Below are 25,442 nucleotides of genomic sequence, written 5' to 3'. Positions count from 1 at the left end.
CTGCTATGCTGATGATACTCAGTTATACATGCCAATAACTGCTGGTAATCTCATCCACATTAAATCCTTAGAAGATTGCCTTGCATCAGTGAGAAGATGGATGTCTAGAAACGTCCTACTTTTAAACTCTGATAAGACTGAAATGATGGTTCTTGGTCCAGTGAGACATCGGCCTCAATTTGACCAGTTAACACTCAGCCTAGGCTCGTGTGTCATATATTACACTGTCAAAGTGAGGAACCTTGGGGTAATTTTTGATCCTACATTGTCCTTTGACCTCCACATTAGAAATATTATGAGGACTGCTTTCTTCCACCTGCAAAATATAGCGAAGATTCGTCCCATCCTGTCTATGGCTGATGCTGAGACCCTGATTCATGTGTTTATCTCTTTGAGATTGGACTACTGTAATGTTCTATTTTCTGGTTTACCACATTCCAGCATTAGGGGTCTCCAGTTGGTTCAAAATGCTTCAGCCAGACTTTTGACACGAAGCAGAAAGTTCGACCACATTACACCCATTTTGGCATCTCTCTTCAATGGCTTCCTGTCCCAGTGAGATCAGATTTTAAGGTTCTGCTACTAGTCTATAAAATTGTTCACGGACTGGCACCTCCCTACCTAGCTGACCAAATTAAACTTTACGTACCGGCACGGGCTTTGCGTTCTCAGGGTGCAGGACTACTTTGTGTCCCTAGGGTGAATAAGAAGTCTGTGGGTCACAGAGCTTTCTCTTATCGTGCCCCTGTTCTGTGGAATGATCTCCCTGCGTCAATAAAACAGTCAAATTCTGTGGAGGCTTTCAAGTCCAGACTTAAGACGCACTTATTTCCCCTTTCATATGGCTAGCATACTGGTACAGTTTTGTTTTACGCTTTGTACTCTTTCAATTAATTTTATTAGGAAACAGGGTGTGCCGCGGCCTCAACTTTACCTAAATTCTGGGGCTTTTAGTGAAGTTTAGGGCTAGTGGCCGGCGATCACCTTAGTATTTCTTCTGTTTTTCTTGTTGTTTAATGCTGGCAACTTATACCGTATTTGTTGTCTTTCTGATGCCTGATTCTGTTTTTTTCTCTCTGTTTAAGGTGCAGCTCCATCCAGAGATGGGTGGTATCTGTGCTGGCAATCCTCCTGTCCTGTGCACCAACAGTATTTCCTGTATATTCATTTTGTGAATTGTTCTGTAATTTATGTCTGTAGAATGGCCCAAGCAGAGGGTCACCCCTTTGAGTCTGGTCTGCTTGAGGTTTCTTCCTCAGAGGGAGTTTTTCCTTACCACTGTTGCTCTGGGGTTAGTAAGGTTAGACCTTACTTGTATGAAGCGCCTTGAGGCAACTCTGTTCTGATTTGGTGCTGTATAAATGAAACTAAATTGAAATTGAAATTGAAAAATGTACCATGTCTGTGTCTCAGGTCAGCTTACCAGCTGCTGCTGGAAGTACCAAGATCCAGAAGGAAGCTCAGAGGGGACAGGGCCTTCTCTATTGCTGCTCCTAAAATTATGGAACAGCTTGCCCTTGTCTGTGAGAGAGGCACCTTCACTGCCTATTTTTAATGTTTGTTTAAAAACCTATTTTTTCTCCTTGGTTTTCGGCCCCAGCAAGACTTAGTTTTAAATTGTACTTCTTATTTATTTATTTAAATGTGTTTTAATGGATGTTTTAGTGTGCAGCACTTTGTGCCAGCAGTGGCTATGTTAAAGTGCTTTAAAAATAAAGTTGGTATGGTAAAAATGGAGGAATAAGGGTCAGAAATTGGATTCAGCCTTGTTGTCCCTTCATAGGTCACCAACTACCTAAACTGGGTGGTGAGGAACCTGGCAGACCTGGAAGTCCAGATGGGAGCAGTGAAGAAGATAAACAGCTTTCTCAGCACAGAATCAGAGAACTACGAGGGATCTATAGGTAACTGAATCCTTGTTATCATAAAGACATTGAAGTTTTAATCCAAAAAACAAAAACCCATTTCCATTATTTTTGTAATGCACCATGTAATGTACTGGTGTTGGACAGCGAGGTTGGTTCGCGGTTAGCATTGTTGCCTCACAGTCAGAAGGTCATGGGATTGATTCCCACCCGTGTCCTTCCTGTGTGGAGTTTGCATGTTCTACTTGTGTTTGTGTGGGCTCCATCCAGGTGCTCCAGCTTCCTCCCACTTCTAAAGACATGCAGGTTAGGTGGACTGGAAACTGTGTAATTGTCCATGTCTCCCTTGTAAAAGAGATCTTGGTCTCAATGGGACGAAACTGGTTAAATAAAGGTTAAATTATTACTCATTTGCATTTTATGGAATTGTCAGCTATGACATTATGGTCATGTGGCACATTTCTCAGGACATCATGTAGCACGTAGGTGCCTCAGTGTTGATGACCCCATCAGCTGGAGAAGGCCAAGAAGATGCCCATATTTTGTCTGGCTCTGGCAGATATAGGCTTACTTTAGAGAGGATGGGATGGACTACTTGTCTGCCTGGGTGGTTGGCATCCAGGACCCAAGGTGGTTCTGTGATGCAAAATATACAACCCCTGGCAAAAATGATGGAATCACCGGCCTCGGAGGATGTTCATTCAGTTGTTTAATTTTGTAGAAAAAAAGCAGATCACAGACATGACACAAAACTAAAGTCATTTCAAATGGCAACTTTCTGGCTTTAAGAAACACTATAAGAAATCAGGAAAAAAATTTGTGGCAGTCAGTAATGGTTACTTTTTAGACCAAGCAGAGGGATAAAAATATGGACTCACTCAATTCTGAGGAATAAATTATGGAATCACCCTGTAAATTTTCATCCCCAAAACTAACACCTGCATCAAATCAGATCTGCTCATTAGTCTGCATCTAAAAAGGAGTGATCACACCTTGGAGAGCTGTTGCACCAAGTGGACTGACATGAATCATGGCTCCAACATGAGAGATGTCAACTGAAACAAAGGAGAGGATTATCAAACTCTTAAAAGAGGGTAAATCATCACGCAATGTTGCAAAAGATGTTGGTTGTTCACAGTCAGCTGTGTCTAAACTCTGGACCAAATACAAACAACATGGGAAGGTTGTTAAAGGCAAACATACTGGTAGACCAAGGAAGACATCAAAGCATCAAGACAGAAAACTTAAAGCAATATGTCTCAAAAATTGAAAATGCACAACAAAACAAATGAGGAACGAATGGGAGGAAACTGGAGTCAACGTCTGTGACCGAACTGTAAGAAACCGCCTAAAGGAAATGGGATTTACATACAGAAAAGCTAAACGAAAGCCATCATTAACACCTAAACAGAAAAAAACAAGGTTACAATGGGCTAAGGAAAAGCAATGGTGGACTGTGGATGACTGGATGAAAGTCATATTCAGTGATGAATCTCGAATCTGCATTGGGCAAGGTGATGATGCTGGAACTTTTGTTTGGTGCCGTTCAAATGAGATTTATAAAGATGACTGCCTGAAAAGAACATGTAAATTTCCACAGTCATTGATGATATGGGGCTGCATGTCAGGTAAAGGCACTGGGGAGATGGCTGTCATTACATCATCAATAAATGCACAAGTTTATGTTGATATTTTGGACACTTTTCTTATCCCATCAATTGAAAGGATGTTTGGGGACGATGAAATCATTTTTCAAGATGATAATGCATCTTGCCATAGAGCAAAAACTGTGAAAACATTCCTTGCAAAAAGACACATAGGGTCAATGTCATGGCCTGCAAATAGTCCAGATCTTAATCCAATTGAAAATCTTTGGTGGAAGTTGAAGAAAATGGTCCATGACAAGGCTCCAACCTGCAAAGCTGATCTGGCAACAGCAATCAGAGAAAGTTGGAGCCAGATTGATGAAGAGTACTGTTTGTCACTCATTAAGTCCATGCCTCAGAGACTGCAAGCTGTTAGAAAAGCCAGAGGTGGTGCAACAAAATACTAGTGATATGTTGGAGCATTCTTTTGTTTTTCATGATTCCATCATTTTTTCCTCAGAAATGAGTGATTCCATATTTTTTTCCCTCTGCTTGGTCTATAAAAGTAACCGTTACTGACTGCCACAATTATTTTTTTCCTGATTTCTTATAGTGTTTCTTAAAGCCAGAAAGTTGCCATTTGAAATGACTTTAGTTTTGTGTCATGTCTGTGATCTGCTTTTTTTTCTACAAAATTAAACAGCTGAATGAACATCCTCCGAGGCCGGTGATTCCATAATTTTTGCCAGGGGTTGTACAATTCATTTTATTTTCTATCTCTTTCTGTTAACTGTTCATTTAATGTTTATTAATATATCTTTTTAAATTAAATGAAATGAAATCAAAAACATTGTAGGAGAGGCAAAAAAGTGAGTAAAACCACCTTAAAAATATTTAGAACCACAAATAAACTTGAGTCTTGGTTTGTTTATTTGTTTTGCCATTAAAATTGGCCATCACTTATTAAAATAAAATAACTTGAGTCTTGGTTTGTTTATTTGTTTTGCCATTAAAATTGGCCATCACTTATTAAAATAAAATAACTTCTTCAGGGCTTCTCAAAGTCTGGGGACTATTTAATCACAGCACAGCAAACGAGGTCAGTAGGCTGAGCGAGTGTGAATGAGGAGGATTATAGATATCCCTCCGCTCAATGCTTTCAGGCTGCTGCAGGCAGCGGAGGAGGGGGAGACCCGCTGCCGCTCGGTGACAACAGAGACTTTCACTTTCAGTCACCAAACATCAGAAAAGTCTCCAGTAATGCCAGGAAAAGTAGCTAGATTTGTCGCTAGTCGCTTTTGAGGAAATAAGTCGTCAAGAGGGTTTGGAAAGTCATCAGATTTAGCGAGAAAGTCACCAAGTTGGCAACGCTGAATATAAAGACGAGCAACGTGAACTCAACCGTGCACAGCCCTGTACCGAACCGAATATCCTGTACTGAAACGGTTCAATACAAATACATGTATCGTTGCACCCTTAGCGTGGGCAGAGCGGAGAATCAGATGATCAAATGAGTTATATTTGTGACCCCCAACAGCTAATAAGCTAAAGCTAGATTTATAAATAAGAGCAACACCCCTGCCTTGCTTCACATCACGAGGGATGTGACTAAATGTATATGCTGGTGGGCAGGCCTCATTTAAGTGGAGGACAGCTGTAGGTTTAAGCCAGGTTTCACATAACCCAATCATATCTAAGTGATGATCCATAATTAAGATACGATAAGATAAAATGCCTTTTATTGTCATTGAAAAAAATTCAACAAAATTTAAATTGCAGCTTCACTTTGTCTAACAAAAAACCTCATACAACAATTTAAGACAAAGGACAAAAATACACATTCAACTATATACACAGAGAATACAGTAGGCAAAGAAATGCAGCAGGGAATATCAAAAAGTGCTGTACGCATAGCAGCTCTATAGATAAAAGTGCTGTGTGCATGACAGTTCTATAAACAAAGTGCAATGTGCCAGGAGTTGCAGACCCTGTAAATAAATAAATAAAACAGTCCAGATATACTGAATGCATGATTACAGTCGCTAAAAAGGTGTCTGTGTGTGTGTATGTGTCGACAGCCCTAGGAGAAAAAAACTTGTCTCAGTCTATTTGTAGTGACCCTTATATTCTGTACCGCATGCCTGATGGAAGCGGTACAAACAGTCTGTGGCCCGGGTGACTGGAGTCCGCAGCGATAGATTTGGCCCTTTTCTTGACACGACCCTCATAAATGGAGTCCAAGTCTGGGAGGGGGCAGCCAACAATGCCCTGTGCTGTCCTCACCACCCGTGCCAGACTCTTCTTCTCCTGGGCCGTACAGCTGCCGTACCACACAGTCACACTAAGGCAGAGGATGCTCTCTATTGTGACCCTGTAAAAGTTTGCCAGCAGTCGGGAGGATAGTCCAGCACGTTTCAGTTTCCTGAGGAAGAAGACCTTTTGTTGCGCCTTCTTCACCAGATGGGAGGTGTTCATAGACCAAGACAGATCAGATGTAATATGGAGGCCCAGAAATTTGATGTTATCCACACACTCCACCACTTCTCCGCCTATGAGGAGGGGGACGTGGTCCGTTTTCTTGGCCCTCCTAAAATCCACAATGACCTCCTTGGTCTTCCCTGTGTTCAGTGTCAGATTGTTAACTGAACACCACTGAATAAGCCGCTGGACCTCCTCTCTGTAGTGGGTCTCATTATTATCTGAAATGAGACTCACTACTGTGGTGTCATCTGCAAACTTCACAACTGTGTTTGTGGGGTGGATGGCAGTACAATCGTGTGTGCAAAGAGCGAAGAGGGCTGGGCTACGCACACAGCCTTGCGGAGTGCCTGTGTTAAGGACCAGAGAAGACGATGTAAGGTCACCTATTCTCACCACCTGAGACCTATTGGTGAGGAAGTCTCTGATCCAAGAGCACAGCAGCACAGGCAAACCCAACTGGTATAGCTTCAGTGTCAGCTTGTCTGGGATGACTGTGTTAAAAGCTGAGCTGAAGTCTACAAATAGCATCCTAACATATGTGTTAGGGTGCTGCAGATGAAGCCAGTAGGTGTTTTTTTTTTTTTTGCTGCGCGTCCTGAGCTGCTTCGTGCCGACGCGCAAAATCCTCCACACGTCTTTCATTACAAAATCTTCTGTAACAGTGGAATGTGCCGCAGAAGTGTCCAGCTCTATTGCCATTTCTGTGGTAGTCACATGATGTCCCGGATCAACACAGCCTTCAGTTTAGAAATGATCTGGTCGATCCAGCCTGTCGAATGGCTGCTCGGTGCGTCGCGTGCCGTCCGCCGCTGTGGGCTGTCTTTAAAAAGGTTTTAACACTCCTTAATCCATGTGACGCCGACAGAATCTTCACCGATATCCAACTGAATCTATTGAATGGTTTCCAACTGCCTGTCTCTAACAGTTTCTGAAAAAAATTTCATGGAGCAAAGCGGCAGTCTCTCAGCAAGTTCTCAGACAAAAGAAATCCGACGGGAGGGGTGGACCAGTGCTCACACAAAGCCTGCCCACAGGCGAATGACGCAACTGACAGGCGTGGAAAAACTCACACATGCGCACAAAGGTTCAAGCTTGGCTGATGCAATCACACGATTCAAATCCATATAGTTTTTGGAAAAAAAAAAAAGGTTCGATACTTTTTGGACAGACCTCGTATGCATTTACTTCTGGCTTCCTTCACATATTTACCATTTTTTGACATGATATCCAACCATTTATCTTGTGAGATTTCCATGTCAAGATCCCTCTGCCATAGCATTTTGATATTTGAAGAATCACCACTTCTATCATTATTCAGCAACATGTAGAATTGAGAGGCAGTGTGACATTCCTGTGACCACTTAATAAAATCTAGAATGAGATTCTCACCACCCTCTTTAAATTTGGATGTCACACAATGTCTCATTTGTAGATATTTCCAAAAATGTTCCTTCCCTTCCAGTTTAAACTTGCGAACAAGTTCTGCATAGGACATGAAATGCTCATCTCTGTATAAATCTCCGATGGTATGAATGCCACAGGAATGCCACTTTCCCCAAAACACAGGTTTCTTATCAATACAAATAGAAGGATTGTTCCAAAGTGATGCATATTTTTGAACAGAATGGGATTGTTTAATTATTTTATGTACTTTCAACCAAACCTGACCAGAATGTATAAGAACTGGGTTTGTGGTTAATTCATGCATTTATTTCCTCTAGGCTGGACTATTGTAATTCATTATTATCATCAGGTTGTCCTAAAAGGTCCCTAAAAAGCCTTCAGTTAATTCAAAATGCTGCAGCTAGAGTACTGACGGGACTAGAAGGAGAGAGCATATCTCACCCATATTGGCCTCTCTTCATTGGCTTCCTGTTAATTCTAGAATAGAATTTAAAATTCTTCTTCTTACTTATAAGGTTTTGAATAATCAGGTCCCATCTTATCTTAGGGACCTCGTAGTACCATATCATCCCAATAGAGCGCTTCGCACTCAGACTGCAGGCTTACTTGTAGTTCCTAGGGTTTGTAAGAGTAGAATGGGAGGCAGAGCCTTCAGCTTTCAGGCTCCTCTCCTGTGGAACCAGCTCCCAATTCAGATCAGGGAGACAGACACCCTCTCTACTTTTAAGATTAGGCTTAAAACTTTCCTTTTTGCTAAAGCTTATAGTTAGGGCTGGATCAGGTGACCCTGAACCATCCCTTAGTTATGCTGCTATAGATGTAGACTGCTGGGGGGTTCCCATGATGCACTGTTTCTTTCTCTTTTTGCTCTGTATGCACCACTCTGCATTTAATCATTAGTGATCGATCTCTGCTCCCCTCCACAGCATGTCTTTTTCCTGGTTCTCTCCCTCAGCCCCAACCAGTCCCAGCAGAAGACTGCCCCTCCCTGAGCCTGGTTCTGCTGGAGGTTTCTTCCTGTTAAAAGGGAGTTTTCCTTCCCACTGTAACCAAGTGCTTGCTCATAGGGGGTCGTTTTGACCGTTGGGGTTTTACATAATTATTGTATGGCCTTGCCTTACAATATAAAGCGCCTTGAGGCAATTGTTTGTTGTGATTTGGCGCTATATAAAAAAATTGATTGATTGATTGATTTTTTTTTTTTTGCAATAATTTATGTTTTGGCTCAAAAGGAGTGCAGATATCAGCTTCCAACTTCAACCAATCTAGTCCTTCCCCAGTCTGCTACCAGTATTTCACTAGTTTGACCATTTCAAATGATAAGTAGTAGAAAATTGGGTTGGGCAGTCCAGGCCACCCTTCTCCCTTGGTGCATACAGTTTGGTCATTTTAATTCTGGCTTTTTTACCCTCCCATAAAAACTGTTTAAGTAAGTTTTCATACTGTTTAAAGATAGTCAATGGTATTACAATGGGCAGCATCATTAATAGGTAGTTGAACTGAGGGGATATAATCATTTTAATTATATTACTCTTACCCCAGAGTGAAATTGGTAGTTTTTCCCATTTTTCTAAATTTGTCCTAATTTTAAGCAACACTGGATCAAAGTTAAACTGAGGCATGTCCTCCAAACTTGTTCTGAAATAGTGAGACGTTCATTCTCCATCTAGAACCCCTCCTCTCCTCGACTCCCAGTTCCAGACAGAGTTCCACAGCTGCATGGTCAGTGAGTGCAATAGTTTTAATGGAGCAACTTGCTACACAATTTAGTAGGGAGTTTGAAACCAAAAACATATCCAATCTCGAGAATGACTTGTGACAATGAGAGTAAGATGTATACTCTCTTTTACATGGATTAATGAGCCTCATGCATCTGTCAAACCCATATCCTCTGTCATCATGAAAACTGCCTCTCTGCCCTTATTACTAAGTGGCACCTTATATTTACTTCGGTCAAGGCAGGGGTCCAAAACTTCATTAAAATCCCCAGCTAGTATAATTTGTCTCTCCATCTCCCCCAAAATTATATTTACATCATGGAAAAATTGGGGATCCTCCTTATTTGGTGCATATATATTGCACAGTGTCATCATTATGCCCTCTATCAGTGCCTGAACACATATGACTCTTCCCTCTGTGTCCTTGGACTCTTTAACCAATTTAAAGTGAATATTTCTTCTAATTAGGATCATGACTCCATTGCAAGCACTTGAATATGAGCTATGAAATATATGACCAGCTCATCCTGTTTTAAATTTGGACTCTTCCCCTTTGTTCAAATGAGTCTCTTGTAAGAATACTATGTCTGCCTGATTTGATTTTAAATAAGCCCATACTTTATGCCTCTTTGCAGGATTTCCACTTCCATTAATATTCCAAGACATTATTTTAATGCATTTTCCAGTTATTGCTGGAATAAATATAATAATATGTAACCTGTAATCCCAGATATATTACATACAAATCCCACCCCATAGTGTGCCACCAGCCAAAAAAAAAAAGAAAAAGAAAAAGAGAAACCTTAACGTGAAAAAAGAACATTTCTAACATTGCAATTCTGACAACAAATTGCAAATCGATCTGCACCATAACTTCAGAACACGTGAACTAGAAGCAGCCAAACCTAGAACAAACCTTATCGGGTCCGTGAAAGGCGCCGCTCTCTTCCTCCTTGGTGACCGTGGTCTGGGTCTGCTCCTCCTCCGACATATTCATCACGACATGTTGTGTGTGGCTCCTGGTGCATCTAATCTGTCACTGCCGTCATCCTCATCCTTTTCGAAAAACTTTTCCGCTGCTACCGCAGAAGTGAAGCTCATATTCCTCCCCTTCCACTTCACTCTCAGTGTCGCTGGGAATGCAAGTGTGTACTTCACATGATGCCGCTGCAGTTTGCGCTTCACCACAGTGAAATTCTTCCTCCTCGCCGCCAGCTCTCTGGACATGTCCGGGAACACAGACAGACGGCAGCCCTCCCACTCAAACCCGCGCTTCTCTTTCGCGGTGATGAGCACTTTCTCTCTGGCTGACTGTTGCAGAAAACGAACCAGTATTGGCCGCGGAGGTTTGCCCGGATCCGGCGGGGGTCCCAATGCGCGGTGCGCCCGCTCCATCTCGAACTCAGGGTCAGCTGCGTTCACCCCCAGCCCCTCCACGAGCAACTTCTTAACACAACTCAAAAGTGTCTCATCCACACCAACAGTCTCTTTTAAGCCCTCCACTCTCACATTATTCCTCTTGCTGTAGTTTTCAAGGGCCTGAATGTGATCCCACATTGACTCCACTAGCTTGTCTCTCTTGCTCTCTGTCGTCTGCAGGTTATCGTGCGCATCTTCAAGGCTCGATATGCGTATGCGTATTGTCAAATCATCCAACTTCTGCTTTATAAATGAGACTTTGGAAGCAACAGTCTGTAGAGTACTGCTTATTTTGATCACCTCGGCGAACAGGGTCCCTTCTCTCTCACATTGTTGCTGCGAAGGTGCTATGGGGGCTAGGCTAGGTAGCACTTCAGCTTCATTCAGCAGAGCGCTGCGGGTATTCTTCCCCTTTTGCTTGGAACCCATGGTAAATTCGAGCCGATTTTCTCAACAAAAGTGAAAACCACCGTTTCCACACATACGACACTGTAAATCACTTCGAAAATGAGTCGCACTTTCAGTATAGTCAAATAAAATGTCAAAAGACGGAGAGTCCCTAGCCAGCTGCCATTCCGCTCGCGGTGCCCACGTGACTCCCCGGTCCTTATTATTGAAATGCTCTTCTATGTGCTGTTTATACCAGAGTTTTGCCTGCTTAATTCCACTCCTCAGTTCAGATCGAGCCCTGCAGTAAGCCTGCCTGTCTCCAGCCCGGTACGCAGCATCTCAGGCCTTCAGCAGGGACCATACTGTGCTATCCAACCATGATTTCTGACTGGGAAACTCCTTAATGACCTTACAGGGAGGATAGCATCAGTACAGAACTGGATGTAACCCAGGACAGATGATGTATATTCTTCCAGGTCTGCCCCATCCCTAAACACACTCCAGTCCGTATCCTCAAAGCAGTCCTGTAGTGCGGAGGAGGCCTCATCAGACCAAACTTGAACTGTCCTGATGGTTGTACATGCCAGAGGCTTATAAGCAGGAATCAGCTCCACTGAACTGTGGTCGGACATGCCCAGATGTGGTGCTGCTACAGCCTTGTAAGCACCAGGAATATTACAATATACCTGATCCAAAATATTATTGTCTCTGGTAGGGAAGTTTATGTACTTATGAAATTTAGGAAACACTGCCTTTAATTCAACATGATTAAAATCTCCAGCCACAATCACAGCCGTCTCTGGGTTGGCATTCATCTGCTCATTAATCAGGCCGTACAGCACCTCTAACGCTACTTTAGCATTCGCCCGTGGTGGTTTGTAGACAGTTACGATCACAATACGATCTCAATACGATCACAATACGATCTCACCAACTTAAAAGGTCTGCATTTCACCACCAAATATTCCAAATCAGGAGAGCAGAATGTTGCAACAATATATGTGGCTGTGCACCAAAGGTTGTTTACATACAGCGCCAGGCCCCCACCTCTGCTCTTACCTGAAGCCACAGTCCTGTCCACCCGGAAGAGAGAGCGTCCCTCTATCTCCACCGCCGTATCTGGGATGTTATCATCCAGCCAGGTCTCTGTAACAGCGACCACACAGCTGTCCATTCTTCGCGAGATAATCCTGAGTTAGATCTCGTCAATCTTGTTGGCCTGTCACTGGCAAGGAAGAGACCAGGAAGGGCGGTCTGTACGGGCTAGCTTGTAGCCTAGCACACAAGCCGGCTCTCTTACCCCATTTCTATTTACGGAAACACTGTCTCCTGGGCAGCTGCGTGGAAAAAATCATAGGCTCAGTAGTCCTTCGCAACTCCGGTAAAATAAAGTCCAGTTTCAGGGATATGTGAAGCCTGCATTGTAGCCCAATATTCCATAATTCCGACCTACTGTACTGCACTAGTACCTCCACTACCATTGTGTACATAGACATAAGTAAAACAAACAAACAAACAAATGAACACAAGCATAGCCACGGGAGCTGCAAGCCACAGCGTATACACGCATGTTAATGAGACCCAGACTAAGGACCTCAGTGGGGTTGTCAGTTGGACTGTTTCAGTTTAAGGGTGGTTCCAGAGTAGCATATATAAGATGTCTGGAAGTAGGTTTAGGTTGAGACATTCCATGCCAGTTGTAGGTAGCAGACATAAAATCTTTGATATTGCTGGAACAACCATTGGGTCACCCTCAGTTTCAACATCATCCAATGTAGTAATGGGTATTAAGTTTGCAAATCATATCTCTTTATGATTTTTATGGACACGTCTACGGAAGCAGGCCACAGTCTCAACTTGTTGAATTTCCCTCCCTGGCAGATAAACTGCACCATGACCACCATGGATTTTCTACACTAATTTCCCCGCTAAGCTAATGGATTCCACACCCACATTTGTCATAAACCTTGCAGAGTCTCTAATCACCTGGTCTGCTATAAAATCCTAATGTTACCCTCCCTGTTGATAGGGAGGGGTGTTATTTCAAAACATTTGGAAATTTATAAATGTTTGCATGGAATATAGAAATATACACAGAATAAACCATAGCAGGATAAATTCTTGGGTCATTTGCTTCCAAAAACCCATATGGACGGAGCGTTTTGAAATTTCAAGGAACACGTGTGTCGTATATGTGCTGCTGACGTAGAAACCCACTCTGTTGCTTCTAATTAGTTTCATTGTGGGCCATGTCATTCTTTACATGTGATGATTTCTACTCAACTGATGTTCCTGAAATAAAAAACTACATAGATTTTGTTTGTTACAATTGATCGTAACATATGTGCTGAAATTAAGGTTTTTGTCAATTACTCTTAAAAAACAACAGATAGCCTTATTGTTACTATAGAAGTTGAATATAAACTTGGGGTCAAGCAACATTTGGAGCCAAATTTCAAGTGTCTAGGTGCAGCAGTTCTCAAGATATGACATTTTCGTCGATATTTTTGGCAATTTTTGAACCCGATATCTTCACTGGCTCTGTTCCCATATGGGTTTTTGGAACCAAATGACCCACAAATTTATCATGCTATGGTTTATTCGTGTATATTCCATATTCCATGCAAACATTTATAGATTCCCAAATTTTTTGAAATAACACCCCTCCCTACTGTCGAGCTCTATCTATGTTCATAGACAAGAATGCGCCGCCTTCCCCGTAGGGCGAAGGCCATCTGGCATCAGCAAGCCATGGCGGCCCCAGAACAAAGGCCAGTTATCAAAAAAACTAAAGCCTTGCTGTCTAGAAACATTGCACCAGCCACCTATTTAATGATGTCAGCCTGCTAAACACCTCCTCATTACCCCAAAATGGGAGGGAGAGAATAGGCAAGAATAGGCAAGAACTGATTCAGTTTTCAAGGACATACTTCAAAGGTAAAAGTCAGGAAAAATCTTAAAAAACTACAACAAAATCCCAATCTTTAACATTGAACAAATTTTCAAAAATTCATAACTCAGTCAAAAAAGATCAAATTTCTTCATATTTGAGAGTGTTGTGTAGGATGGTATCCTTTATCGGCTCATCTGGATCTGATACAGATTGCAAATTTTGTGGCCATTTAAATTAACATTGAATATCCCATTTAATGTTTATTTTACATTATATCTTAATCAAATGTGCCCCAATCACTCTCATATTTGAAAGTGATGTGCAGACTATCACTCACTATCACCTGCCAAAGTTTGATATGGATCTGATCCAGATTGCGGACATTTGAATTTTATATTGAAAAGCCCTTTTGGTGTACTTTTTGCATTGTATCTCAGTTAAAAGTGCCTCAACCACTCTCATTTGTGACAATGACGTGCATACTGGCACTCTCAATGAATAGACTAAGTTTGATCTGCCTCTAATCCGTATTGTGTTTTTAGCGGATATTTGGCATGAAAAGCTATTTTGATCTATATTTTGTATTATATTTTATCTTATAAAAAGCCATGTCTAACAGGACATTGACCTTGAAAATTTTTTCCAAGATAAAAATTTGTGGAATTGGAAACTAGTGTTGACAGAGGTTTGTGCTCTATGAGCACAGTAGTCTAGTTGATATTGTTTTGCATGCATTGATTAAAGAGATAATTTGAATAAAGTTCAACACTGACAATGGGAACCCAGTTCAAAAGAGGTTACTTCCCCAGCCAAGGCTGGATACTCAGTTACAGCTGAGTGAACTATGACAGTGCAGAGAAATGTCTTTTGCAAGGGCACAGGCAGTAGTGTGACCCGGAATCGAACCCAGGTTTAGTAGCCCAACTCCTTACAAAGTGTCAGACATGTTGAGAAAATATTTGGTTTTTTAAAGTCAAAATTTGCTAACTATTAACTCACTCGATGTCTTTGACTCTAAAACGCATCTTTTCCGATAGTAACGCCCCGCGCCAAAGACGCATCATCGAGCCAATTTCTTTTCTTCTCTTTTCTTTTCTTGTGGTATGTTTGTTGTTGACATGGACATAGAACTCAATTTTCTATGGGTCTTGAAAAAACACTCAAATGCTGAAGAAATCCTGGCACTGGGATGTTCTGACCTTTGAAAATGGCTGCCACTCAATGAGTTAAATGTCTGAATTCATTTCCAAAAATGTTTTCCTATGTATTAGTATGGGACCCTGGACGTTTGACTTTGATTGTTGACTGATCTAAGAAAAATACAAGGCCCTAGGCCCAGTGAGTCTGCAAGTTTAATTAAAATTGGTATTCCTAACATATATACAAACACAGAGACCAAGTGCTCGCAAGACCAAGTGGCATTCACTGAACACTATAAACAACCATAACAACCCTCGTCTGTTTCTGTCCCTTCAGATGCCTCTCAGGTGCCAGAGAACTGGCCCCAGGATGGAGAGATCAAGATCCAAGATCTGTGTGTACGTACGATCCTATCCTCAAAACGGTACTCAAACATGTCACTGCCTACATCACACCAGGCCAGAAGGTTAGTGACACCATACTTCAAAGGCAGTTATGGAATTGCTCATTTGTGCAGACATGTAATGTTTACAATATATCTCTGAAAATCTATGTAATGTGACAAATTCTGAAACCATTGCAATCATCATGCAACTAGGTGATATTTAGTTGCCAGAAAATCTTTCTTCAACACAAGGTGACTTTTATGGAACAGCCAGTATTACTTGCAGTGGTCCATATATGAACCATACTAACAACGGTCTTTTGTATGGATTCTGTTTCTTGCCAGGTGGGCATCTGTGGTCGCACAGGCAGTGGGAAATCATCTCTGTCATTGGCCTTTTTCAATATGGTGGACATTTTTGAAGGTCAGTCTGATATATTCAGTTTTCTTTACAAGTCTCCAAATATACTTTCATTTCTATCTCTTTAAAGAGGTAAGACCCTTGTCTTGACCCTAACCATAGACAATCTATATAGTGAATAAACCCTCTGTGATGTCACCTATAGGTTTTCTGAGGAGCAAATTTTCAGTCAAATTTTTGGTTGGTAAAAGATGTTTTTGCAAATAATAATTTTTTTTAATACTGGAAAAGGTCAAGAAATCCTGGAGGGTCCAACTGGGAGGAGGTGCAGTGAAAGACACAGGACATACTAGAAGGACTATATTATATTTCCCAGCTGGCTTGGAAATGTGTGGAAATGTAATTAATGTGCTTGATGTAAAAGAGGCCAATTATGATCAATTTTGATGTCATAACCATTTGAAGTTGGATAAAGTTAATCATAGACCCATCTTATCTGACATAATTGTATTTTCATAGCTAAGACTGGCATAATGGTCTATGTAAGTTGTCCTTATTGGTTTTCTTGTGCAAGGAAAACATATAATTAGACACCAAAATTGTCATAATCGGACCATCATACCGATTTTATGAATTTGACCCTTCACGAAAAGTGAGTTGACCTTTTCACATTTTCGGTCATTGTGACGTAACGCAAGGTCAAAAATAGGTCAAACTATATATTTTTGAACTCTACTCATCAAGACAAGTAATTTGATTGCATATCAAAAGGATTGGACCATTTTTCAATTTTGACCCAAAAATGGGGGGTTTTGGCCCAAAAATGGCCAAAAAAAGATTTTTATTTTTGGCATCGCCCCTGATGTGAAACCTTATTATATAAGGACTTGATCTAGGATAGATGCCTGCATGTAACAAAATTACTAATGAATGTGTAGTATGTTGTTTAAAAGTATCTATTCATCCACCTCGTCTATTGGAGCACTTACAACGTTTTTTTCTGTACATCTTGTTAGTTGCCTGTAGTCAGTCTGGTAGGTCGTTTGGTTGTTCCTGAGTCTGTTTCACTTTTAAATTCCTGACAGAAGGACCTGAAGTATCCTCTTCTGTCAGAAGATTAAAATAAGCACAAATCAAAAGACACGGCCCATTTTCTGGGACAAGCACAGTCATACATCTTCCAGACTACAGCCATAAACTATTAAAACTATCGTTTGTATTTACTGGATGTTGAAAGCAAGTCGTAATCGTATCATTCTGTTTTTACTCTGGAGGATGACGGCTGCTCTCAGACAGATTATTTGGGAAAGAAGAGATTACACTCATTTTTTCCATACACAGCTGGGCCAGACTTTCTATTTAACAGTAAATTAAGGCATTGTGTTGTCGGTGTTCCTTATAAAGCAGTCAAAGAGAACTGAAGCAGCGTCATTACAGAACAGAAATAGCATGACTTTGTCATTGCATACAAGCACACCAAAATTAAAAGACAATTGGTAAGGTTAGTCCTTACTGGCGTAAAGTGCCTTGATTCGACTTTCTTATGATCTGGTACTATATAAATATAATTATAAGTGAATAGTATATTGATGTGTATGTCTGTGTGTCGACATGTAGTAGTGAATTTATATTTATGTAAATATGACTGATTAGAATTGTTGGACTTGTACTAGCAGGGGTGGGCGCTAATAAGCTTTGCTTCAGCCCACACCCTTTCGGACTCACTAGTTTGTCTGTGTTTGTTGTGGAATTGTTCATTTTTTCTATTTGAATATTTTTGTGTGGCCGAATTAAAAAACTTTGTCACTTTAAAAGCGCCATTTCACCTCAGAATGGATGTACACATAATAAATAAATACTAAAATGATACTAATACTAAAACACTCATGAGTTCATCCTCACATAGTACGGTAATTGCATTAAAAAATTATTGTAAAGCGGTGTTTATTCCACAAATGGCTGTTGCACAAAAAGCTATTTTCAGTCTGTTTTGTTTTTGTTTTCAATGACCTGTACTGTCAGACACATGATATCCAGGGTGGGAGGGGTCTCTTACTCTGTTTGTTGCTTTCCTGAGGCAGTGACAAGTATGCAGTTCCTCTAGTGAAGGCAGGGGACAGCTAGTGATTTTCTTCTGGGCTGTGGTGACGACCCTCTGGAGAACTTTCCTGTCTGCGACCGAGCTGCTGAAAAAACACACACAGACAGTAGGACAGAATGCTGTCTATGAGAACCCATACGAAATAGTCTCTGCTGTGCCTTCTGATGGTGGCCATGGTGTTGGTGCTCCAAGTCAGGTCATCCCTCAGATGCACAGCCAGAAACCAGTGTCGCTGCCTTCACTGCGCATGCAGCATTAGCCGTGGTTCATGATTGACACCTCGTTTCTGCTTCAAACTGCCTCCTGTCATCATCTATCTCAGCGACATTGTAACATAATATTTGTTGGCAATGACAGAGGTCAAAACATTTCCTGTAAGTCTTCACCAGGTTTGCACACACTGTAGCTGGTATTTTGGCCCATTCCTCCATGCAATCTCCTCTAGAGCAGTGATGTTTTGGGGCTGTCGCTGGGGCAACATGGACTTTCAACTCCCTCAACAAATTTTCTATGAGGTTGAGGTCTGGAGACTGGCTAGGCCACTCCAGGACCTTGAAATGCTTTTTACGGAGCCACTCCTTCGTTGCCCGAGGGGTGTGTTTGGGATCATTGTCATGCTGGAAGACCCAGCCATGTTGCAATCTTCAATGCTCTCACTGATGGAAGGAGGTTTTGGCTTAAAATCTCATGGATACATGGCCACGTTCATTATTCCCTTAAAACGCATCATCAGTCATCCTGTCCCCTTTGCAGAAAAACAGCCCCAAAGCATGATGTTTCCACCCCCATGCTTCACAGTAGATATGGTGTTCGACCCCCTGTGAGCAAGCCAAGTGCTTGCTCACAGGGGGTCGTTTTGACCGTTGGGGTTTTACATAATTATTGTATGGCCTTGCCTTACAATATAAAGCGCCTTGGGGCAAACTGTTTGTTGTGATTTGGCGCTATATAAAAAAAATAGATTGATTGAAATTGATTGATTGATTGGAATGCAACTCAGCATTCTTCTTCCTCCAAACACGACATGTTGAGTTTTTACTAAAAAGTTCTATTTTGGTTTCATCTGACCACATGATATTCTCCCAATCCTCTTCTGGATCATCCATATGCTCTCTGGCAAACTTCAGACAGGCCTGGACAAGCCTGGCACTGCAGGATTTGAGTCCCCTCTTGCGTAGTAGCCTTTGTTACTTTGGTCCCAGCTCTCTGCAGGTCATTCATCAGGTCCCTCCGTATAGTTCTGGGATTTTGGTCCACCGTTCTCATGATCATTTTGACTCCACGGGATGACATCTTGCATGGAGCCCCAGATCGAGGGAGATTATCAATGGTCTTGTATGTCTTCCATTTTCTTACAATTGCTCCCACAGTTACTTTATTCATACCATCCTGCTTGACTATTGTAGATTCACTCTTCCCAGCCTGGTGACATCTACAGTTTTCTTCCTGGTGTCCTTCGACAGCTCTTTGGTCTTGGCCATGGTTGAGTTTGGAGTCTGACCTGTTTGAGGCTGTGGACAGGTGTCTTTTATACAGATAATGAGTTCCAACAGGTGCCATTAATACAGGTAACAGGTGAAGGACCGAAGAGCTTCTTAAAGAAGACGTTACAGGTCTGTGAGAACCAGAAATGTTGCTTGTTTGTGGGTGACCAAATGCTTACTTTTCCACCATAATTTACAAATAAATTCTTAAAAATCATACAATGTGATTTTGTGGATTTTTTTTTTTTTCTCATTTTGTCTCTCATAGTTGAAGTGTACCTATGATGAAAATTACAGACTCTCTATCATTTTCTAAGTAGGAAACTTGCACAATCTGGGCTGACTAAATACTTTTTTTGCCTCACTGTAGTTCATACGTTAGCCGATGACCCACTCATGGTGACTTATGTTAGGATATGAATCTAGGCCCCACCCATAGACAGTGTTGGCTCTCTCCATCAAAATCTCCTGCAGGACACCCCCGTTTTCAGGTTTAGCCAAATTTCCAATATGGTACATCTCTTTAATAATGAATTGAATTTCCTGGATTACTTTGAGAAGAAAATAGAAGACATTAGGTTAAACATATCCCAGCATGCCTTAATCCAGCCACTACACCGTGCTATTGATGTGGAGCCATTACTGAGGTATTACCTAGATTTACAGAATTTGACAGTAATCTCACTAGGCATGCTGACAAAACTCGTAATGTCAACAAAAAGCACAACCTGTTTATTTGATCCTATACCAACAAAACTCTTAAGGACCGTGGCCCACTCTTGGGCTGACTGTGCTGGAAATTATTAATCTTCTTTAACTTCTGGATCTGTTCCTAATGTTTCAAATCGGCCAGTGATTAAACCCATTACTTAGAAACCCAATCTTGACCCTAGTGTATTGAAACAACTATCAAATCTATCACTTTGCTCTAAAATTCTGGAAAAAGTGGTTGTCACGGCAGCTCGTAGACTATCTTACTGAGAATAATCTCTTGAGACACTACAGTCTGCTTTTAGAAACTATCATTCTCCACAGAGACGGCTTCTCCACTAAAGTGGTGAATGATCTTTCTGCTTGCAATGGATTCAGACACCACTATGGTTCTGGTGCCGTTAGATCTCAGTGCTGCAATTTGATACCATGGATCACGATATTCTACTTTATAGGCTGGAAAATCATTTTGGGATTACTGGGAGTGCCCTTGCATGGTTGATGTCATACTTAACCACTTCTCACTGTGTTTTGTACAGTAACACTACCTCTAACCTTAGTGACATGAATCTGGGGTTCCACAGGGGTCCGTCTTAGGCCACCTGCTTTTCTTCCTTTATATAGTACCCCTTGGGCACATATTGTGGCGTTTTGGGATTACCTTTCACTGCTATACTGATGATACTCAGTTATACATGCAGATAACTGCTGGTAATCTTGTTCACATAAAATCTTAGAAAATTGCCTTGCATTTGTGAGAAGTTGGATGTCTAGCAACTTCCTACTTTTAACTCTAAGACTGAAATTATGTTTTTTGGTCCAGTGATACATTGGAACCAATTTGACCAGTTAATGCTTAGCCTAGGCTCATGTGTCATACATCACACTGACCAAAGTGAGGAACCTTGGGTTAAGTTTTGATCCTACATTGTTCTTTGACCTCGACATTAGAACTATTACGAGGACTGTTTTCTTCCATCCATTTATCTCTTCTAGATTGGACTACTGCAATGTTCTATTTTCTGGTTTACCGCAGTCCAGCATTAGGGCTCTCCATTTGGTTCCAATTGCTGCTGCCAGACTTTTGACACGAAGCAGAAAGTTCGACCACATTACACCCATTTTGGCATCCCTTCACTGGCTTCCTGTCCCTGTGAGATCAGATTTTAAGGGTTCTGCTACTAGTCTATAAAATTGTTCACAGACTGGCACCTCCCTACTTAGCTGACCTAATTAAACCTTACCTACTGGCCCGGGTCTGCGTTCTCAGGATGCAGGACTACTTTGTGTCCCTAAGGTGAATAAGAAGTCTGTGGGTCACAGACTTTCTCTTATCATGCCCCTGTTCTGTGGAATGATCTCCCTGTGTCAATTAAACAGTCAGATCTGTGGAGACTTTCAAGTTCAGACTTAAGACGCACTTATATTCCCTTTGTATGGCTAGTATACTTGCCACAGTTTGTTTTACACTTTTTTACTCTTTTAATTCATTTTATTAGTAAATTGGTGTGCTGCGGCCTCAACTTTATCTAAATCTGGGTCTTTTATTGAAGCTTAGGGCTAGTGGCCGGCGATCACCATAGTATTTCCTGTTTTTCTTGTTGTTTAATGCTGACAAATTATACTGTATTTCTTGTCTTTCTGATGCTTGATTCTGTTTTTTCTCTCTGTTTAAGGTGCAGCTCCATCCAGAGATGGGTGTGGTATTTGTGCTGGAGACCCTCCTGTCCTGTGCACAACAGCATTTCCTTTATATTCGTTTTGTGAATTGTTCTGTAATTTATGTCTGTATCATGGCCCAAGCAGAGGGTCACCCCTTTGAGTCTGGTCTGCTTGATGTTTCTTCCTCAGAGGGAGTTTTTCCTTACCACTGCTGCTCTGGGGGTTAGTAAGGTTAGACCTAACTTGTGTGAAGCACCTTGAGGCAACTCTGTTGTGATTTGGCGCTATATAAATGAAAATAAATTGAAATTAAAAAATTGACCTGTTAGTTTGGTGCCCATTAATATTTTAAATTGCTCTTCTTAATTGTTGCGCATGAAATTGTGATTGTACCCTGGCATTGGGAGTCAATAAGTCAGTGCTAAATTGGGTGTCAAATTCCATCCCCTTGTCATGACACTTGGGTAACAGATCAAATAGGGGGTTGTCTGTTGGGGGATTGCCCCGTGGCTGCTTGAGTAACCACGAAGGCCGAATAGGACCGATGACAAGTAAGTGAGGTGTCAGATTGTCACACGTGTATTGCAAATAAAGACTGTAAATATTCTGTTTTTATATGCAGGGAAGATCATCATTGATGGGATTGACATCTGTAAACTCCCCCTCCAGACACTCAGATCTCGACTGTCTATCATCCTTCAGGATCCCGTGTTATTTAGTGGCTCCATCAGGTAATTATTGCTATTATAATGCTGATTATAGTGATAGCCACTTTACTGTGTGAAGGTTTTGTCATTTCTTTTCTTTTGTTTGATTTAGAGTAAAGAATAAGTTACAACCCCTGGCAAAAATGATGGAATCACTGGCCTCGGAGGATGTTCATTCAGTTGTTTAATTTTGTAGAAAAAAGCAGATCACAGACATGACACAAAACTAAAGTCATTTCAAATGGCACTTTCTGGCTTTAAAGAAACACTATAAGAAATCAGGAAAAAAAATTGTGGCAGTCAGCTGAACTGAATGAACATCCTCCGAGCCGGTGATTCCATCATTTTTGCCAGGGGTTGTAGTTTAGTGCTAATGGCTTTGAATCCAGTGTTCAGGTTGCCAATGCTAGCTAGCTAGGTTTTACACAGTGGAACTTCTGGCTGGTCATAGCCACTGAGTCCACATTTAATTGTTTGAACCTGTACACCCTAAGTAAAGAGAAGAATCAACTTCTTTAACCTGTTATCGCTCGACCAGCTTTGTGTATTGCAGCCAAACGTTTTTTAAAGTGTTAATAACTGCTCATAAACTGAGTTACAGTATTCGAATTTTAATATTGAAAAGAAACACAAGCCTTCATAGAGCAGGATTGGTAAAGGATTTATAGAAAATATGTGGTGCAGTTATGTTTTTTCATGTTCCAATTCTGTAAATCATTGATATTACTGTGTAAATTCTTTTAAATGTAACATCAGTAACAACAAAAAATAATAAATGTCCCAATACAGCATTGAGCATATGTTCTATTTACCCAGTACATTTACATTATACCTGACCGTTTACCAAATTTGGGGGATTTTGAAAATAGTACTCTGCAAAATCTTAATCATTTGAAATGTTTATTTCGAATATCAAGGCACAAAATACATAACAATAATAATATAAATCATTAAGAAAAAATGCTGCAAACTAATGGAAAGCTTCTGGCTATCAAATAATTTACATTGAAGAAGATAAATATAGTCTAAACAAACTACTTAGTTCATTGTAAGCAGTATAAGCAGTGACCTAAGGGTGCTAGGTGTCACTGAAGGATCCTTGGGTACCGCTACAATGACTTTGTATCAAACAAGCGCTTACTAAAGGAGGACTAGGGATGAGGAGTATCACTTACATTGAGCATCAGCACCCACATTTTGCCCTTGTGGCCTGCATCTCTGTGATCCAGCACACACGTGCCTAAGTGTTCAGGACCCCAGAAGCTGGAGAAGGCCAAGGAGATGCCCACGTATCACCTGGCAGCAGATAGATGGATATTTTAGAGATGTGCTAATGGGCAATTTGGTTGTTAGGTTGTTAACAATAACCTAGTTTTGTTAGGTTTTAACCTCCCCCCCAAAAAAAACAACCAAACAAACAAAAACAAACAAAAAAAACAAAAATCAGGCTTTTGTTCATTTGGAATAGGCATACTTTATGATTTATTAAAGTTGGCCATCTTTTGTGCAACCACTGGAAAAAAATGTATTACATTATAAATTTGTCTAGTTTCGGTATTTTCCTGATATATTTGACTAAACTAATGGATTAAAGATCAGAATCAGAAATGTATTATTGAAGGGAAAGGGAAATTGGGTTCTTTATAAATACTCCAAAACTAGAACTTACAAGAGAGAGAGAGAATTTACTAAAAATGGAATAAACACAAGTAAAGGATAAGTCGTACAAATATATATATGAGGTCTATTAGAAAAGTATCCGACCTTATTATTTTTTTCAAAAACCATATGGATTTGAATCACGTGTGATTGCGTCAGACAAGTGTGAACCCTTGTGCGCATGCGTGAGTTTTTTCACGCCTGTCGGTTGCGTCATTTGCCTGTGAGCAGGCTTTGAGTGAGGAGTGGTCCACCCCTCTCGTCGTTGTTTCATTGCCAGGAAATGGCGGAATGATCTGGGTTTTTTTCCATCAGAATTTTTTCAGAAACTGTTAGAGACAGGCAGCTGGAAACCATTAGAAAAATTTATCTGGCTTTCGGTGAAAATGTTACGGGCTTGGTAGAGAATAAGGAGTGTTACTGTTGCTTTAAGGACGGCCCCCAGCGGCTGTGGGGCGGCCGCGCCTCCGAAGCCGCCATCGACAGGCTGAACGACCATTTCATTTCTAAATGGATGACTGTCGGATCCGTGACCATCGTGTGCCATTTCTCTGGTTATCACAAGAGCTGGACATCAACATTTCCGGCAGATTTCACTTTTAACAAGAGATTTTGTCATGGAAAGCCGAGCGGAGGCTTTGCGCATCACGATGGATTCGCTACTGGAGCGAGACAAAACCACCTCCGTTTTGGTCTCACAGGATGGCTTTGAGATGGCGTTCAGACAGCTGTCGGTGGTTTTTCCCATCGAGTGATTATCCGAGAGATTGTGGATGTGCCTGGACATGCCAGAACATGTCCCGTGAGGCTTCATCACGGTGTTGCTTTGCGCCATGCGGCACCGCCGCGACGCGCAGAATTCCTCCGCACATCTGTCTCAGTGTGCCGAAAAAGTGCTGATGTCCACGTCTTTTCACAATTCCTGTGCTAGTCAGACGACGTCCCGGATAAAACACAGCGTCCAGTTTGGAAATGAACCGCACATTCCACTGTTACAGGAGTTTTTGTCATGGAAAGAGGAGCGGAGGCTTTTTTTCCATCAGAAAAAATTCTGATGGAAAAAAAGCCCAAATCATTCAGCCATTTCCTGGCAATGACGACGACGAGAGGGGTGGACCACTCTTCACTCAAAGCCTGCTCACAGGCGAATGACGCAACCGACAGGCATGAAAAAACTCATGCATGCGCACGAGGGTTCAAGCTTGTCTGACGCAATCACACGTGATTCAAATCCATATGGTTTTTGAAAAAATAATAAGCTCAGATACTTTTCTAATAGACCTTGTGTATATATAATATATATATATATATATATATATATATATATATATATATATATATATATATAATGTGCAATCAATTAGTGCAGCACAGCATATATGCAGTATAATAATATGCAGAGTAAATAAAAACCTTCAGGTGGGACATGAGCGACGTATTTAAGATTTTAGTGAGACTTTAACATGGTCACATGGA

At 41.2% G+C, this 25,442-nt stretch overlaps 1 protein-coding gene across 1 annotated transcript in view; it reads left to right on the top strand.

Annotated features, from left to right (window-relative positions):
- Nucleotides 1-25,442, top strand: part of abcc9 (ATP-binding cassette, sub-family C (CFTR/MRP), member 9) — a 268,703-nt gene that overhangs the window by 194,091 nt on the left and 49,170 nt on the right. The window contains 5 exon segments of the mRNA XM_034163302.1: nt 1,784-1,904; nt 15,233-15,295; nt 15,298-15,362; nt 15,627-15,705; nt 22,223-22,331. Of these exon segments, the coding sequence (XP_034019193.1) occupies nt 1,784-1,904; nt 15,233-15,295; nt 15,298-15,362; nt 15,627-15,705; nt 22,223-22,331 (437 nt within the window).

The sequence above is a fragment of the Thalassophryne amazonica genome, chromosome 22, assembly GCF_902500255.1.
Source record: "Thalassophryne amazonica chromosome 22, fThaAma1.1, whole genome shotgun sequence".
NCBI classification, from domain to species: domain Eukaryota; kingdom Metazoa; phylum Chordata; class Actinopteri; order Batrachoidiformes; family Batrachoididae; genus Thalassophryne; species Thalassophryne amazonica.
Note: the sequence above shows the minus strand (reverse complement) of the source record. Positions and strands in the feature narration are given on the sequence as shown.